At 39.2% G+C, this 18,728-nt stretch overlaps 1 protein-coding gene across 2 annotated transcripts in view; it reads left to right on the top strand.

Annotated features, from left to right (window-relative positions):
- SHTN1 (shootin 1) overlaps window positions 1–18,728 on the top strand; it is a 101,333-nt gene that overhangs the window by 11,143 nt on the left and 71,462 nt on the right. For both annotated transcript variants that reach the window (XM_043475338.1, XM_043475339.1), the window contains exons 2-3: window positions 5,907–5,959; window positions 17,799–17,859. In XM_043475338.1, the coding sequence (XP_043331273.1) occupies window positions 5,907–5,959; window positions 17,799–17,859 (114 nt within the window). The remainder of the gene's footprint in view (window positions 1–5,906; window positions 5,960–17,798; window positions 17,860–18,728) is intronic.

Here is an 18,728-nt window from a genome sequence, read left to right on the forward strand (position 1 = left end):
TGGTAAAGAATCCACCTGCAATGGGGGAGACCTGGCTTCGATCCCTGGGTAGGGAAGATCCCCTGGAGAAGGAAATTGCAATCCACTCCAGTATTCTTGCCTGGAGAATCCCCATGGACAGGAGCCTGGCGGGCACAGCCCATGCGGTCACCAAGAGTCAGACGTGACTGAGCAGCTAAGCCCAGCGCACATCACACACAATAACGCTCAGAAATGGTTTTTGCACGGCTGACTTTGTGAATCAGTAAACTGGTTCTGCTTCCACCATTTCTTACCATGGGGGTTGACTTTTTATGCATTTGTATCTTCACATTTAAAAAGTGGATGTTAATATTTGGCTTAATTGCTCTCTACATCATAGATTTATGTGAACCACCCATTCATTCAGTATAGGTATGGACTCTGTCTTGGTATTCAGCTGAGTGTAAGGTTTACAGCAATGAATTGAGTGGGAGAAAAGGCAAGAAAACAGACCTATTTTCAGACAACTTATTAATGTTGCATGTAGATGCTCCAGTAGAGAGATGTGAACAGTATACACTGGTGAAAGTGAAAGTGTTACTCACTCAGCTGTGTCTGACTCTGTGCGACCCCATGAACGATAGCCTGCCAGGTTCCTTTGTCCATGGGATTCTCCTAGGCAAGAACACCGGAGTGGATTGCTATGCCCTTCTCCAGGGGATCTTTCCAATCCAGGGATTGAACCTGGGTCTCTTGCATTGCAGGCAGATTCTTTACCATCTGAGCCACCTGGGAAGTCACTATAAATGCTGATTTTTGCCTATGGTATATGGGGAGAGTTTCTTAGAAGAAATGACAGTTGAACTGCATTGAAAAGGAGGATGTAGGGAAGATGGGGAAGGGAAGACCTTGTAGACAGAGGGGAAAATATTTGTAAAGACACTTGCACATGAAAGGTCTTAGAGGGTTTAGGGAAGTGTTGGAGGTTTGGGGGTGATTGAGTGAGTTGTGGTCTCTGAATGGAGAGAGGAGAGGAAAGTGGGGGTCCCAGATGTGAAGCTAACATCTTTGGTAGCTTTTAAACAAGAGAATGAAATAACCAGATTGCTTTGTTACAATGCTAACTATTTTGTAGAGAATGAACTTGGTATATATGGAGGCTCGAGGCTAGAGAAGTTGTTGTTGTTCAGTCGCTAAGTCATGTCTGACTCATTGTGACCCCATGGTCTGCAGCACACCAGGCTCCCCTATCCTTTCCTGTCTTCTGGAGTTTGCTCACGCTCATGTTCATTGAGTCGGTGATGCCATCCAACCATCTCATCCTCTGTCACCTCCTTCTTCTGCCTTCAATCTTTCCCAGCTGCAGGGTCCTTTCCAGTGCATAGGCTCTTCGCATCAGGTGGCCAAAATATTGGAGCTTCAGCTTCAGCATCAGTTCTTCAATGAATATTCAGGGTTGATTTCCTTTAGGATTGACTGGGTTGATCTCCTTGCTGTCGAAGGGTCTCTCAAGAGTCTTCTCCAGCATCACAGTTCGAAAGAGGCACTGGCTACAGAGGATAGGGCAGGTTGGAAAGACATTTTGAGATCTGAGCAGTTCGAAGATCCTTTGGTGGTGAGGGGGAGGTGGGGAATCAAGGGCGGTGCTGTGATACTAGCTTAAGAACTAGGTAGATGATAGTCATGCATAGAGGAAGTAGGGTGTTTGGGCAAAATTTAATTGATGAGTTCCCTTTTTAACATGTTGAGTTTGAGGTGCTTGTAAGGTATCTGGGCAGAGGTGTCCAGAAATACTGTCCAGTAGAACTTCCAGCTGTGATGGAAGTGTTCTGTGTTCACTGTCCACAGTGGTAGCCACTAGCCACGTGTAGCTATTGAGCAGCTGGAAAGCTGAATTTTAAATTTTATTTCATTTTGGTTAACTTAAATGTAAGTAGCCACACGTGGCCAGTGGCTACCAGATTTGACAGTGCAGGTCTTTCATAATGGTTGGAAATACTGATCTGGAGCTAAGGCTGGGATGGGGTGGTTAGGTTTCCTGGGACTGAGAGGGGCACTGGACTCTCAAATGCTAAAACTGGAAAAGGTCCAGGCAAACGGATTGTGGTTCATCCTAGCCAGAGGTGTTAGTGGCCTGTAATTATGACTTTGGTTGTCATGTTTCTCAAACAACTCAGTCTCCTCAGCTGCTTCCTGGAATGGCTATGGCATGGTCTGCAGCTTGGAAAGAAAATTCCCTTCCTTGGCATTAGGGGGTTAGAAAATAGAAAACCAGCATGATTCTTGAAACACGTGCTTTGCCTGATATTCTCCTTGTTTTCTCCACATCTTCCTTTTTCTTCCATTCCGTTCTCCTATGTAGTGAGTCTGTTCTTTGGCTGCACATTAAAATCACCTGGGGTGCTTACTTCTTATAAAAAAAAATGGCTGTTCAAGGTCCACCTAGTTAAATCAGAATCTTGGGTTGGGGGTGGGTGGAGAGGGCATTAGGCAGCTGTAGGATTTAAAAGCTCCTCAGGTGATTCTGTCGTGCAGCCAGGATTGAAAAGTACAGCTTCAGACATGCCCACACTTCTTTGGCACCTTCTGTTTTTTTACTGCACAAACTACAATTGATATTTAGCACCCCTCCCCTGCTCCTTTTATTTGGTGGAGGGTAATAGTACTTAGCATTTCAGAAATTTTGCCATCTTTCAGGTCACGTATGACAGAAGTTAGTCTGAGACTGAAAGGTGTTAGGGAGCAGCCTAACCTCTTGTTATACACATACCTTTTGTAAGGATTGACATACCTTGATGTAACAGTAATAGGTTTAACAAAAACTCAGGATCTTTGATCTTACTTGTGACAAATGGGGTCCTTTAGTTAAGGCATGTGAACGCTCAGTTGTGACACGTGGGATCTCCTTCCCTGAGCAGGGGTCAAACCTGGACCTCCTGCCTTGGGAGCATGGAGTCTTAGCCACTAGACCTCCAGGGAAGTCGCAACAGTTGAACATTTGCTATGCCCAAGTGTCCTTGTATCTTACATATTAGTCCACCTACTCTTAGTAACAATACTATGAGAGATGTACAATTGTTATTCCTATATGCCAGATGAGGAATCTGAGACTCAGAGGAAAACCAATTTGCCCAACGCCCGTGGATAAGTGAAGTGCTTGGATTGCACTTTTAAATTACTGTGCCATGTGACTTTATAGTGAAATATACTTTAAGGGATGACGTCTTCCCAAGCTGCCGGTATCTTTCCCATGAAAGAGCTGGTCAAAATAATTTCTTCTTTTTTGCTGATTAATTCAACATTTGGAAGATTTCTCTCATCAAATCACTTGAGTTGTGCAATTCATGGTAAAAGTTTTTCAAGCTGTGAGCCAGGTGTGAAACGATAAGGCTTACTCTGTGATGCTTTGGCATTGCCAAAAAAGAAGTAGCTGAACAGTGTTTAAAAGTTTTGCTTAAAATGGGGTTGCATATGTATCCACTATGATATATGTGTATGTGACTATTGTTTAGGGCAGTGAACTTGGTTTTTTAATTTCAAAGAAATAGAAATATATGAGTAAATGTTTCTATGTCCTATTCCCCAAGTGCCCCTTCCCACTACTAAATGGTTGAATTCTTCCCATACTTTTTCTACCCCTGGGAAGATACCTGGTGTCATTTTTTTTTTTTTTAATTGTATTCAGTCATGTAAAACATATTTTCTATGGTTTCCATTAAGATATGATAGGTGAAGGGTTCATAATTAATGCTTTTCATAAAGACCCAGTAATTGGGAGCCTGGACTCTATTGGCAGTGGAATGGAAGAACAGTATCAGTTTTTTTGAAAAGGCCTTTAAAGCCATTATCTAATGTTTTAAATAGGAAAAAAAAATTTCTTAAGGCCAGTGTGAGATCATGGTTTTATAATCCTTTTTGCTTTTTTTTTTTGTATATCTGTAATGTAGGTCATCAAGAATAGAGCAGTAAATCAATTTTGATTTTTCAACTTTATCTAAGAATACTTGAATGTCAAGTAAACTGAAGCAAAGTCTCTCACTAAAATATTTATTTCTTTTTTGAAACAATATTAGATGTAGTAATAAGATTTGGGACCATGACCATAGACTACCCAGTAATGTAAGTGCGTATGTCTTAGAATCTCTTAGTTCTTGTTTCTTTTCGTTAAAAAAGGAGGGACGGGACATTTTATTGAATTTTCAGACCCAAGAACAATTTAGTTCATACTCATTGGTTGAGTTTGTGTGATGGCAGCTGATAAGGAGCTGGTGAGCTTCAGTCTGTGATTAATCAAATCTTTTCTGTTGAAACTATTTTTAAAAGGGGTATATCTTTACATGTATGCATTAAGCTATCTATGGGCTAATTTTCAAAGATTCTTTTTGGGTGTGGCTTTGATAAAAATTGTCTATTAGTTCTTATTTAGATGAAATGTTGGTAAAACTTCTGGGCATTGATGGTATAATCCCATAAATATTTGTTTATTTGAATTGGATTGTAAGATTTCAGTCCTGCCATCATAGTAACTACCCTTCAGACATGTACTTTACTATATGAATTGTTTGGGGGGTGTCTGCTCCAGTGGTTAGAATCATACACTCTAGCATTAATGACTGGATTATTTGGAATGTCCTTAAAACTACAGGTTTCAGATTTTTTTATTTCTGCCTTCAGCTTCTTCATAGATTTAGAGAGCTCTGTCTTTTTTTTTTTTTTAAGGAAAAGCTGAGCTTTTAAGTTAATTAATTTATTTTTGTCTGTGCTGGATCTTCATTGTTGTGTGGGCTATTCTCTAGTTGCAGGGAGCTGGGGCTATTCTCTAGTTGCCATGCATGGGCTTCTCATTGCAGTGGCTTCTCTTTGCAGAACACAGGCTCTAGACACGTGGGCTTCAGTAGTTGCGGAGCCTGGGCTAGAGCACAGGCTCAGTAGTTGTGGCCCACGGGCTTAGTTGCTCCATGGCATGTGGGATCCTCCAGGACCAGGGATTGAACCTGTGTCTCCTGCATTGGCAGATGGATTCTTTACCATGGAGCCACGAGGAAGACCAAAACTGAGCTTTTGAAGATAAACACCAATTAAATTTTTTAAGTCAAAGTATAAAAATCCAAGCTTGGTTATTGCCTGGCTCTCTCGTACCAGTCAAAATGGTGCTGGTCTGGGAGTGGACAGCAGTTCTCCTGGGCCCACCTTAGACATTCTGCTCCATCATTAATCCTAGATCATTCTCTTTCTTCCCACCATAAACTCTGAACATCACATTCTCAACTGTGAGGATATCTAAAAATGGCGCTTTAGCTAAAAGTTGAATGCGGGGGTTCTGATCATTTTTCTGGCAGTAGAGGGTTTTAAGTAGAAAACTGCTGCTTTCCCCACATAGTTGGATATATTTGCAAACAACTCCCATATTCTTGCAACTTAGAGAAATGAATCTGGCTAGGATCTGGTCATAGCTTGGTGGTTGATGATCTTGCAGTGCCTGAAAATAGTTGTTCTTAGCTGAATGCTTATAGTCTAAACTTTCATCTGTGGGTGGAGCAGATATGTGACACTGAGTTTATTTTCTGGAGGCCAGTTTTCAAAAATACACCTCTGATTACAGTACCGCAGCCTGATCATGCTGGAAGGAACTTCAAGGAACACCCACCTGTCTCCTTTCACAATTGCTGAACATCAGAGATGAGAAGTGACTTGTCGTGGGCATTTATGGCTCATAAGTCTTCCTAGTGACCCAGGAGAACTGAAATTTGGCTCAGGGGACTCACGTCCGCTCTGTTCTCTCTTTCTTCCTTTTTCTTTAAAGCAGGAGCCCATCTTCTGTAGCCTCTTCTCCACCCCACCCCCAATCTAGTAAATAGACAGTAAGGGTTAGTTGGGTTCCCAGGTTTTTCCACAGTAAACTTTTGATAGCATTGTGACATTTCTTTCCTTTTTTTTTCTTTTAGCGATAGGTGAATATGAAGACCTTAGAGCAGAGAACCAGAAGACAAAGGAGAAGGTTTGTATTTTACCCTTTCTTTCCTCTCTTACATGTGTAAAAAGCCTAGACAGCATGGCGCATTGTTCTGCCACCAATTTCAGTCAAATGCGAATGAGAGTTGTCTTTTTAAAATTTCTTTTCTCCTGCATGTGTGGTTCAGGCTAATATCAACTCCAGGCTCCAGATGGTAAAGAATAGCAGGCATGCCACGGTGGGCGCTGCTCTGGGAGATTAACTACACAGCTAAATGTGCAGCAAGGCACCAGGCCAAGGAACTCAGGCCCCCAAGAAGTGTACTTTTTCCAACAGTCAGATTTGGGATTCTAGTGATGGCATTGAACGCCTGAGACATTTACCTTTGGGGTTTAAGCATCTTAGATCTGGATGGAACTCTTTGGAATTAGTCCATTGGCATTTAGCTCAAATGTCTCCATAAACCCTTTGTATGTTTGCTTCCTCTAAATATGTGAATAATATGTTGAAAATTGAAAAACACCCAATGTGAAGATGGTAGAGCCCGGTGAATATTTTCCTAGGCTCTGGCAGTTTTATTTTTTAATTGTTAAATAATTGAATTCTACTTACCTTTATGTCTCTGAACATACCCATTTAAGATTCATGAGGTTTTTTTTTTTTTTTTTTTTTAGCATATGTCTTCTTTTCCCTATAAGTTTAGGGAAGGGACAAATAGGAGGGAAGGCTAAGTTTTAAGAAGTACAGGGACTAAGTAGAGAATAAAGAGGAGGAGAGAGAGAGAGAGCTGTTCATTATTTATTATATTATTGTTATTTAGATATAAATTAAGTTTATTTTAGAAATTAAAAATTTCTATTTTTAGAAATTTGATAGACCAAATATTTCACAGCATAACATCCGTGGTGGAAAATTAATGAAACAGGTTCTTTGTGGTTATTAAAGAAGGTGCTCATCATTGCCGCAAATTATGCAACCTTGTCTTGAAAATTTCAGAGTAAGAGATGTAATGAAAATTGGCAGAGAGCTAAATATTTTGGAGGGGTAAAATAATAAATTGTGGCATATTTGGGGGGTATTTATTGAGTTCTTAAGAATCGACTTTTAATATTAAGCTCTTAACATCCAACTTTTTAACTCATGTTAATTTGCCACCTATATAGATGTTGGTGTGTTAGTATTAAGGGTAAATACTCTAGTTCAAAGCACATTATAATGGATTTTTAAATCGTTATTTTTCACTCAGATTTCTTGCCTCTTTGCTCATTTTTAAATAAACCTTTGGTGTTCTATAAAATTTTAAGTATCTTCTCTTCCTTTTACTAGGCAGTGCAGGAAATGGTAGGTGGGTAATAAGAATATTTGTGATAGAACATGGCTGGTACATGCATCTCATATGGTAAGAAGGTCACAGAAGAAAGTTTGACAGGTTTTCTAGTTCTCAGCTGTTAGACAACAAAACCACAAATGTCCCAAGTCTGCCAACAGGTGGGGAGTGTGTGCCTAGCTCCTGGGTCCCTGATGCCCCATAATTTCAAAGCAAAGCTGATTGGTGATGCTTAAGCCAGATAGCTTGAGCCTCTTTCCTTAAGATACCCAACCATCTTCCAGCTTGGGGAGAAAGAGCCAAGATTTAGCAATTGAGTCTCCTCCATAGATGTTTCTGGTCCAAGAGTGAAAGAGCAAATCAAGTAGGAAGAGTTAATTCAGGAGAACTCTGATTTACGTAGAAAATAGGACTAGGGAAAGCAAACATGTCTCCATATGACAGAGAAGGAAGGATTTAGGAGAACATGAATAACATAAGAGGAACAAGTTTTTTTGTTTTTTTTTTCTTATCCTTCTTTAATCCCTGCTTATTTGTAGACCTAGCATTGCCCTAAAAATAGTAGACGTTCTATAAACATCTGTTATTAGTGATGATGAAGGTTGTTTAACGGCGAGCCACTTTGTGCAGCAAGTTTTTAAGTGAACCATCTGTAATACAAGTGAATGGCAGGTAAAATGCGTTTGGCAAAAGAAGGATTAAAAATTAACTTGGCCTTTTACCTGTTTACATGTTTCTCTACACAGAGTGTGCCCAGAAAGTTTTGTAACATCTCTACTGACCTGCTCCTGTACTCATTCTTTAAAAATAACTATTAACAGAAATGGGAATAAAAGACATGAAAGCGATATGGAATGTTGTGTGATCGGGTAAAACAAAATAGGATGGTTTTAAGTTTACCACACTCTTGTTTATCTTGTGTTAAAAGACTAGCAGGCTTATTACTGCAGATTTTTCCCCCAAAGGGGGCTGTATGACAAAGGAGGGAAGCCTATAATAAAAGCCTTTTTATACAGCACAGAACGAGTAAAAGCAGCTTTAGTTCTGGAGGTGGTAAATGAAGAACACCATTTTCTCTGGCAAAGCACTTTTTCCTGCCTGGCTGTGTGAGCTTTGTGCAGTCCACATCAGCAGATATTCATGGCTATTCTTACTTCGTGACCCCGAACAAGTTCAGTTAAATTCATCCAGGATAGGAGTCTAAAGTAAGACTCCTTTTGCCGTAGTTAATTCAGTGTGGGCAAATTTTGCAGACATGGAAGGGACCAGAAAAATAAACAGCAAGTTTTTTCCTTCCACGTGTCCACATTAAGTTTAACCGTCTGTGTTGTCTGGTCACAAACCTTATCAGTGGGAAGAGACAGTGGGTATGATTCCCTTGGGTAGATCTTTTTATACCCTGTTTGGAATCTCCTCTGTTGAGACAAGTGGTAGGATGTGAATTTCCTCAGAAATTGCTCAGAAGTTGCTGAAGAGACTGTTTTTTTAAGAAGCTACTGCAGGTCATGTACATTCCCTTATCTTCCTTATCTGATGCTCCCAACAAACCTGTGCCAGCTTTGTTTCACAGGAATAAGGACCTCAGGGCTCAGCATGGGCTTCCCTGGTGGCATGGAAGGTAAAGAATCTGCCTGCAATGTAGGAGACCTGGGTTCGGCCCCTGGGTTGGGAAGATCCCCTGGAGAAGAGAATGGCAACCCACTCTAGTATTCTTTCCTGGGAGAATGCTATGGACAGAGGAGCCTGGTGGGCTACAGTCCATGGGGTAACAGAGAGTCAGACATGACTGGGCAAGTAGCACTTTGACAACCTCCTTTTCAGGGCTTAACAGAGTCTAGATTCAGACATAGGTATCCTGACTACAAATACTCATTTTGAAGCAGGTAAACTTAGGGGAGCTAATTGGCTTTTCCCACAAAAGTCTTGGTTTTATTCTTTATTTTTTATTGTTAGCTCAGGGATTTTCCACCAGAAATGATCAGACTCAATAGTTCTTCTTTACCTTATATTGGTTTGTATTTAAAAACTGAAAGTTACATGTCAGATCAATCTTACATTAGAAAAACTCTCACGTGTGTGTGTTTCTGTGTGCATCTGCACATGTGTGCCCGCCTGTGCGCGCGTGTGTATAGATTCTGACACAGTGCAATCCAACCGTCAGAGTAGGAGATTTGGGATGGTGGGCCAATGTCTTAATGGTCTTTCCCTTTGCAGTTCTCCCTTTTTAAGAACAGTGTAACACGATCATCTTGTGGTTTTTATCAGTTTTTTTGAGGATGGAATCAGGATCTGAGTTGATGAGGAAACCTTGTATTGAAAGGAAAACTTTTTGCTGAATGCCTTCTGAGCACAGGGATGTAAAGAAAAATGTGCAAATATCCCACTCTTAAGTATAAAACTACTCTAATGAGGGATACGGCAAGTTAAAAAATGACTGTGATGAATTGTGCGTATCCATGAATGCTTAGAATTTGGGGGTAGGATGGGAAAAAGAACAGAGACAAGATGCCTACCCAATTCCAAGCGACAAACTTATTATCTCTTAATGCTTGGCTTAAATATCACTTAAATATTTTTTTCAAAGTCTCTCACAAGCAAGATAGTTGCTTCTTTGTAATGAAACACCTGTATATTTCTTATGTACTTATCACATCTTATCAACCAAAATTCATTATCAAAATATTATATAGGGCACAGGTAAGTTGTATGGGTTGGATTAGTGTTTGTTTTTTTTTTTAAGACATCATTACAGGTGTAGATGATGGAATGGTTGTTACTTTCCACTATTTTTTGCCTAAGTAGCATTATCAACAATGTGTTAGAAACTGAAATCAAATCACATTGATTTCAATAACCCTTCCAAATTATTTTGGGGGTAAAAGAAAAATAGAGGACTATATATTTTGAAGTCAACCAAATGAAGTTTCGCTCTGCTTGTGAAGCAGTTATCATATTTAAATGTGTTAGTCATGCTTCTACAATTGAAGGGCATCCTTTATGACTCATTCAGGATCTTTGTCATAGTCCTTTGTGGTTTTTTCCTATATACGGAGGTGGGGGGGGCAAAGCTTCTTTGAGCTTTTAATGGAATAGCTTTCACATTTCTCAGGGTGGTGGGGGTGTGTGTGGAGTGTGCATAAAAAGAAAGAAATCTGTAGAATAGAAGAATGTCTGCCTTTGAACAGTAAGTATTTATGTTTAATACTATGTTCTGAGATCGAGTTTTGAAATGAATAAATGTTTAAGTGGCTGATTAGAAGTCGTTTGGGTGAGCTACTGTAACCCTGCATCAGGCGGTTCTGTCAGCTTGCCAGGAACAATGAATGAAAAGGGAAAGAGACAGACACTTTCCAAGACTTAGGTTTCAAGAAGCAAGATAGATGATACTGTTTGCATCTTGGCTCAGTTGTCTATTGTTAAAATTTCTTCATCTTGTGTAAATTTCAGAGGTGAAGGTCCCAAAGTATTTTATTTTTAAGAAATCAATAAAGAAGCCACTCTAAAGAGCAAGATATGCACCCATTATGCTAACTGTTCATGCATAATACATTCACATACATGCAGTTTCTTTAGAACAGAGGGGCAAGTGGTTGTGCCAGAGAAAAAGTAATTACTTAGCAGTTTGAAAGTGAAAATGAGTCTCTTATTAACAGCAATCTATCCAGAAACAAAGAGCAAGGATCTCTGTTCTGATGACATGTGTTTCCATCTAACACACAATACCTAGAATTTGGAGAATGCTGTAAGACAGCTTTAGGGGGCAGCTACTACTTTATTGCCTGTGAAAATTGGAGGGAAAGAACTTTGAATTGGAAGAAAGAACACCAGCAAAAGAGAGAGTGAAAAGAATTCTGTCCTAGTGGGAATGATTTAATTTACTCTGTTCTTTAAAGATAAGCTCAGCTGAGTTCTAGCCAGACTTACAGAGGTAGAACAATAGAATTGTTGATTTATATTAAAAATGATTTGATGGTTTTTGAACTGCATCACCAAAGATGCTAAAACAGGTAGATATGCACAATTCGAATGCTCTGCCTGTTTAAACTTTTAAATATTGTAACTGGACAAAAAAGGAATGAAGTTTAAGAAAAATAAGTAAAAAATGGTGTAGGGTTGAGACCTCTTCAGACTCAGTGTTGTAGCCTCTGCTGTGTAGTGCAGTATTTCTCTCATTATAGCAAGTGTTGTTATAAATTGCTCATTTCATTGTTGATCTTTCTTGGTTGACCATAACTTTTATGAGAGCACTTTGCCTGATATGTTTCTCACTGTATTTTTTTCCTGCTTAACACAGTGCCTGTATGAATAATTTGTTCAGTACTTGGAGGAAGGAAATAAAGACTTTCAGTGATTACAGTAGATACCTGCTTAGAAGTCTAATTCAGTCAACTGTAAGGTAGAGTGGTCTTTGTCCAGATCGTCTACTCTGTTGTCCCGTGTAGGCAGTGCATGTGTGCGCTTCTTGGGCTCCAAACTGGGGTTTCTATAGGCTCACAACTCTTGGTTAAATTTGTGCATCATGGAGATAAAAATGAATGTTTATGTTAGTGGAAGTTAGACGCAATTCAGAACATCAGAGGCTTTCTTGCATAAAACATACACACAGCAAAATATAAAGCTATCTTAGTGTCTAAATCAGTTATCTATACTTCTGCTGAGCCCCAGTGAGCAGACATTTTAGTATAAACTGGAGTTGGATAATATGTGAGGCAGAAAGAACAGAGCTGCCCATTTTGGTGGAGGAGAAGGGAGCACGGTTCACTCTAGAAAGACTTCCCTCTGTAAGTCAGCCTGCCTGTGCTTTGAAATGCTGGTGTAGTTTCCGAAGCCAGGTATCTGCCTGGATGAGCCTCAAGGAAGAGTTCTGGACAACAGCCAGGGCTTCTAATATTAAGAGCTTTCGAAACCAGCAAGGGTAACCACCGGCCAATTCGCCACTTCACGAAGAGCCAGAATAGAGACTCTAGAATAGATGTAATGTTACCCAGCTTGCTTCAGCCAGCCAGCACTCATGCTGCTGGGTTCTACCCCAGCCTTGAGCTGCAGAGAATCGTTGAGCATCATAATTAAGTGATGTGGGCCCAAGAACATCTGTTGCTATTGCAGAGTCTTCACGAGCAATTCTCAAACAAAAAGAAGCAGTTTCTGCAATTGGTGCAGCTGCGCAAGCAGGAGAGAGGACGGGGTGGGATGGGTGAGGGGCTTCTGTGGGACATAAAGAGGTAACATCCTTCCAGAATCTTTGCTCATTTCTTCCTGTTGGTGGAACGAGATAAAGATTACAAGATATATTTCTGGGTTTACCTAAAATGATGAAATAAGTAGATGTTTGGATTTCTGCTTAGTAAACGGATGTATCCTCCATATTTTGCTCAGCTCTGGTTTGGAATAAATAAGTTGCTTTTGCAGCATGTGTAAATCTCTCCCCCCTCCCCACCCCCACAACCCCTTTCAGTATCCATAGCAGATGGTAAATTCTGTGGCTGCCAGTTCTATCATAATATGGTTGCAGAAAATAGAAAGCAACATGAAGACCTCTGATAGAACACAGCTGGTGTGTTGGGAGACCACTTTGAAGCTGCTGGTGATGGCTGTAGAGTTAGTGTGAAAATGTATAGGTGGACTGTAGAAATGCGTTACCTGAATATAGGGATGAGACTGTGATTGCTAAGACCTGTAATTAACCAAAGCATGTCTTCCTGGGCCTTATGAGGGGAGAGCTTGGGCATGGGTGGGCAGATTGGCAGACTGGTGGGGAAGTGCAAAGCAAACAGGTGCCACATTCAGGAAAATGAGAGGAGCATTCCCGAGTCAACTGGCTAGCGCGCTCCTAAAGCGAGGTGTTACACTATCTGGTGGGGGAAGGATCTCCTAAACTTAGTTGAGAATCCAGGAGTCCAGTGCTTGGAACTTGAAACACCAAAAGACAATGAATTTGGTTTACACACTAAGTTGGGACTAGAAACTGTATTAGAATTACTTTATTTTTTTTAGCAGAAGTTAAATTCCCACAAGAAAGCTTTAATGAAAGGATATTCCTTTTCCTTTAGAAAATGGTCCTGCGTGATCTCTCTTATGGAGGGTCTGAGTCAGGATTTAAGTAAATAGCTTTGCTAGTTTAGCACTGTGTACTCATTTTGTGTATGCTAGCCAGAATGGGTTTATCCAAATAGACGGAGGTTTTTAAAACTAAAACTTTTAAAAAGTTTCAGTTCTTGATAGACTAACAGACAAAACTGAACAATAGCTTAATTTTTTATTTTAAAAATATTTTAAAAGCATAGAAAAGGGCAGAGAATATTATGACACATATACATGTCACAGAATTAGCTTACCTTTTGAAATTTAAAAGTAAAATTGAAGGTCCCCAGTGTCACCCAACCCTTGACCCTTCCTCTCCCTGGCTTTTAAGGGGCAACTACTCTCATATATTTTATATGTATCCTTCTGTTCCATGTTTTTATATATATACCATATGTATCAGGAAATATATAGATGCGGTATAAATATATGAAGTACTTTTGTGTGTTTAAGGTATCATTTGATATGTATATGCTATAATTCCTTTTACTCAGCATTATGATTTTTGAGAATCTGGTTTATATATATTGATAGATATGAAACATTATAAAACATTGATACAAAAAACATTAGTTCATTCATCTTTATTTATAGTGTATTATATGGATATACCATGGTGTATTGTTGTTATAAATGCAGAACATGTTTGTGTAGGTCATCTTGTACACATTACTAGAGATTCTAGTGATGGAATCTAGAAGTGTAATTGCTGAGTCATAGGGTATATGCAATTCCAATTTATTTTCTTGCCATAAGGCCTGTGGGATCTTAGTTCCCTGACCAGGGATCAAACCCATGCCTATTGCATTGGAAGCGTAGAGTCTTAACCACTGAACCATCAGGGAAGTCCCTGCAATTCCAATTTTGCTAGTTTATTTCTAAAGTAGATATGCCAGTTGACATTTCCACCTGCAGTATGTGAGAGTTTCTGACTCCTGGTACCAGACCTTTTCAGTTTTTGCCAGTCTGTTAGGTCAGAAGATCTCATTATTTTAATTTGGTTTTTCCAGATTGTCAGTGGCATCATAATTTTTAGCCAATGACATTTGAAAGTAAAAATAGCCAAAGGTATGAAATCCCCCAAAACATATCCCAGATATGTTTATCTGACATGGTAGAATTAAAATATAAAGTTGTGTTATATTATATATAGTGTAATAGTATTCTCACACAACTAAAATTTTAATTATCATTCTAAGAGCTAAAATCACTTTTTAAAGTTTTAGACATTTTTGATGAAAATCTTCCTAAAATGTGTTATATACTTCCTATTTTGTGAAATTCAGGGTGAATTGAATTCAGTGCTCATAATGAATGATGCTGGGAAAGATTGAAAGCAGGAGGAGAAGGGGATGACATAGGATGAGATGGCTAGATAGCATCACTGACTCAATGGACATGTCTACACTGGCCCTGAAGGTATTAATGAATTTTTAAAAAACCTAACATTCCACTCATTTTCCAGTGAGTCAGTTTTTCACATCAGGTGGCCAAAATATTTGAGCTTCAGTGTCAGCATCAGTCCTTCCAGTGAATATTCAGGACTGATTTCCTTTAGGATGGACTGGTTGTATCTCCTTGTAGTCCAAGGGACTCTCAAGAGTCTTCTCCAACACCACAGTACAAAAGCATCAATCCTTCAGCACTCAGCCTACTTTATAGTTCAACTCTCACATCCATACATGACTACCAGAAAAACCACAGCTTTGACTAGATGGAGCTTTGTTGGCAAAGTAATGTCTCTGCTTTTTAATATGCTGTCTAGATTGGTCATAGCTTTTCTTCCAAGGAGCAAGTGTCTTTTAATTTCATGGTGGCAGTCACCGTGTGCAGTGATTTTGGAGCCCAAGAAAATAAAGTGTCATTGTTTCCATGGTTTTCCCATCTATTTGCCATGAAGTGATGGGACTGGATGCCATGATTTTAGTTTTAATTTTAATTTGCTATACCTCCTTCTATTCAGAATTGTAAGGATACAAGGATGGTTTCTTCTTGAGTGACAGAAGGCATAGGACATTGAGCAGGAGTTTATCTCCAGGTAGTGACCACTTCCTATATTCCCCAGGGTTCTGGATAGTTGAAACTACCCAGTTTCAGGAATCTGCCCTATGAATGAGTGGGGCTTTTACTATGCCAGCAAAATACCTGCTTGAGAAGAGGCACAAATATTCTCTTAAAGAATGAATGCATTTTAACTCAAGGATGTTAAATTGGTCTGTTACTGAGGAGATAATAAGCAGGAAGGTGACTCATTATCTTAGAAGGTCTGAGAAAATTGGCCAGATACAAATGGTACAAGTATCATGCTGGTGAGCGGTTATAAATACCATGTGGCCATTAATGCCTCTTTTTCCTTTGTATTTTTTTTTCTTTTTAAAAATATGTTTTCTTTTTTTATTGAACTATAGTTGATTTATAGTATTATGTTAATTTCACGTACAGAGCAGAGTGATTCCGTTATTCTCTTTGTCTTCTTTCCCAGTATGGATTATTACAAGATACTGAATGTAATTCCCTGTTGTGATTGTTGTAGTTTGGTTGCTGAAATGGTTTACTTGCTAAGTCGTGTCCAAATCTTTGTGACCTTATGGACTATAGCCTGCCAGGCTCCTCAGTCCATGGGATTTCCCAGGCAAGAATATTGGAATGGGTTGTCATTTCCTTCTCCAGAGGATTCTTCCTGACCTAGGAATCAAACTCACATCTCCTGTTTCTCCTGCATTGCAGGCAAATTCTTTTACCACTGAGCTATCAGGGAAGCCCATAATTCCCTGTGCTAAACAATAAATCCTTGTTGTTTATCTATTTTATATATTCTGTGCTGTGCTTAGTCACTCAGTTGTGTCTGACTCTTTGTGATCCCATGGGTTGTAGCCCACCAGACTCCTCTGTCCATGGGGATTTCCCAGGCAAGAATACTAAAGTGGGTTGCCATGTCCTCCTCCAGGGGATCTTCCCAACCCAGGGATTGAACCCAGGTCTCCCGCATTGCATGCAGATTCTTTACCAGTAGAGTTACCAGGGAAGCCATGATGTGTATCTGTTTAATCCCAAACTGCTAATTTATCTCTCTCCTTCTCTATTTTGGTAACCATAGTTGTTTGTTTTCTATGTCTGTGTGTCTATTTCTGTTTTGTAAATAAATCAATTTGTATTATTTTTTAGATTCCGTGTGTGTGTGTGTGTGTGTGTGTTAAGTCACTTCAGTTGTGTCTGACTCTGCAACCCTATAGACTGTAGCTCCCCACCCTCCCCCATCCATGGGATTCTCCAGGCAAGAATACTGGAGTGGATTGCCATGCCCTCCTCCAGGGGATTTTCCTGACCCAGGAAACCCAAACCTGTGTCTCTTATGTTTCCTGCATTGGCAGATGGGTTCTTTACCACTAGTGGCACCTGAGAAGCCCAGATTGCACATGTAAGTGATATATTTATCTCTGTCTGACTTACTTAGTATGGTAGTCTCTAGGTCCATCCATACTGCTGTAATGGGACTATTTCTTTTTTATGGTTGAGTAATATTCCCTTACTGTGGATATATCCAGAGGTATGAAACCCCCCAAAGCATATCCCAGATATGTTTATCTGACATGGTAGAATTAAAATGTAAAGTTGTGCTATATTCACACGGTCATATATATATCAGTTCAGTTCAGTCGCCCAGTCGTGTCTGACTCTTTGCAAACCCATGGACTGCAGCGCGCCAGGCTTCCCTGTTCAACACCAACTCCTGGACCTTGCTCAGACTCATGTCAATCGAGTTGATGATGCCATCCAACCATTTCATCCTGTCATCACCTTCTCCTCCTGCCTTTAGTCTTGCCCAGCATCAGGGTCTTTTCCAATGAGTCAGTTCTTTGCATCAGGTGGCCAAAGTATTAGAGCTTCAGCATCAGCATCAGTCCTTCTGATGAATATTCAGGACTGATTTCCTTTAGTATGGACTGGTTTGATCTCCTTGCAATCCAAGGGACTCTCAAGAGTCTTCTCCAGCACCGCAGTTCAAAAGCATCAATTCTTCGGCGCTCAGCTTTCTTTATGGTCCAACTCTCACATCCATACATGACTACTGGAAAAACCACAACTTTGACTAGACAGACCTATGTCAGCAAAGTAATGTCTCTGCTTTTTAATATGTTGTCTAGGTTTGTCATAGTTTTCGTATATATATATAGATATATATGTGTGTGTGTGTATATATATATATATATCACATACCTTCTATATCCATTCATCTGTTGATGGACACTTAAGGTTGCCTCCTTGTCTTAACTATTGTAGATAGTGCTCCTGTGAGCACTGGGGTGCATGGATCTTTTTGAATTAGAGTCTTCATCTTTTCTGGATGTATCATTAATGCTTGTTAAAGATTTTTAATTTCTGTTTCTTTTCCTAAAACTGTTTATAAATTTACCCTTTCTTGTCTTTCCAAACTTATGATACAAACTTAACATTTTTGTTTTGTTTTCATTTCAGTGTGACAAAATTAGGCAAGAACGAGATGAAGCAGTTAAAAAACTGGAGGAATTTCAGAAAAGTATGTAAGCATTTCGGTGGAATTGTTCTAACACATAACAGTTATGCTTTGGGGTTATGTGGGTAGGCATGTACTCTGTGTTTAGTTCCTGATGCAATGGACAGCCAAGAAAGGAAGAATTGTGGCAATTCCCATTTGCCAAAAAAAAAAATGCTCTGGCATTATTGTGATTTTTAAAGAAATGTATTGAGCATTATCATTTTATAAGTATATTATTTATATATATATAAAGTACAGTTTGTATTTGTTATGAAAATTTTTACTATGCATACCAGTTAAAAGAGAGCAAAAATTGTTACTTTGACTCTGATAAGAGCCAACATTAGTGTATTATAGTCTTTCTTTCCTGCTCTTTAATCTGCAAAATATATCAACAAAAAAATGCAGTCAAGTTTTGCACTCAGTCTTGCAGCCTTCTCTTTTCAGTAAATAGTATATCATGGTCATCTTTGCATGTTAGTAGAGAAATATATCAGTTTTTAGTGTTACCCATAGTATTCTATCATAAAATAGTACCATAATTTATTTAAACAGTTCTTCAGTGATAGATGGATTATTTCTGGTTTTTAGGAATTATCTGTAATGCCATAATAAGAATTTTAATTCATACATCTTTACAATGGTCTGATTAGTTCCTTAGGTTAATTCATAGAAAGGGAATTCTAGGTTTACAGAACTTACACATTTTAGGAGTTTGAATGGTTGAAATAGCTCTTTCACCGAGGAAAGTGATAGTCTCACAAAAGCTATAATTTCTTAATTTTTGCTGTGTTATTTTTTTATGTGATGTAAATCTGTTATTACTTTATTCCCCTAAAATTCTGATCATGCTCAGAAGGTTCAGAAGGAAATATGTCCCAGGAAAGCCA

Source organism: Cervus canadensis, chromosome 8 (genome assembly GCF_019320065.1).
Source record: "Cervus canadensis isolate Bull #8, Minnesota chromosome 8, ASM1932006v1, whole genome shotgun sequence".
NCBI classification, from domain to species: Eukaryota; Metazoa; Chordata; class Mammalia; order Artiodactyla; family Cervidae; genus Cervus; species Cervus canadensis.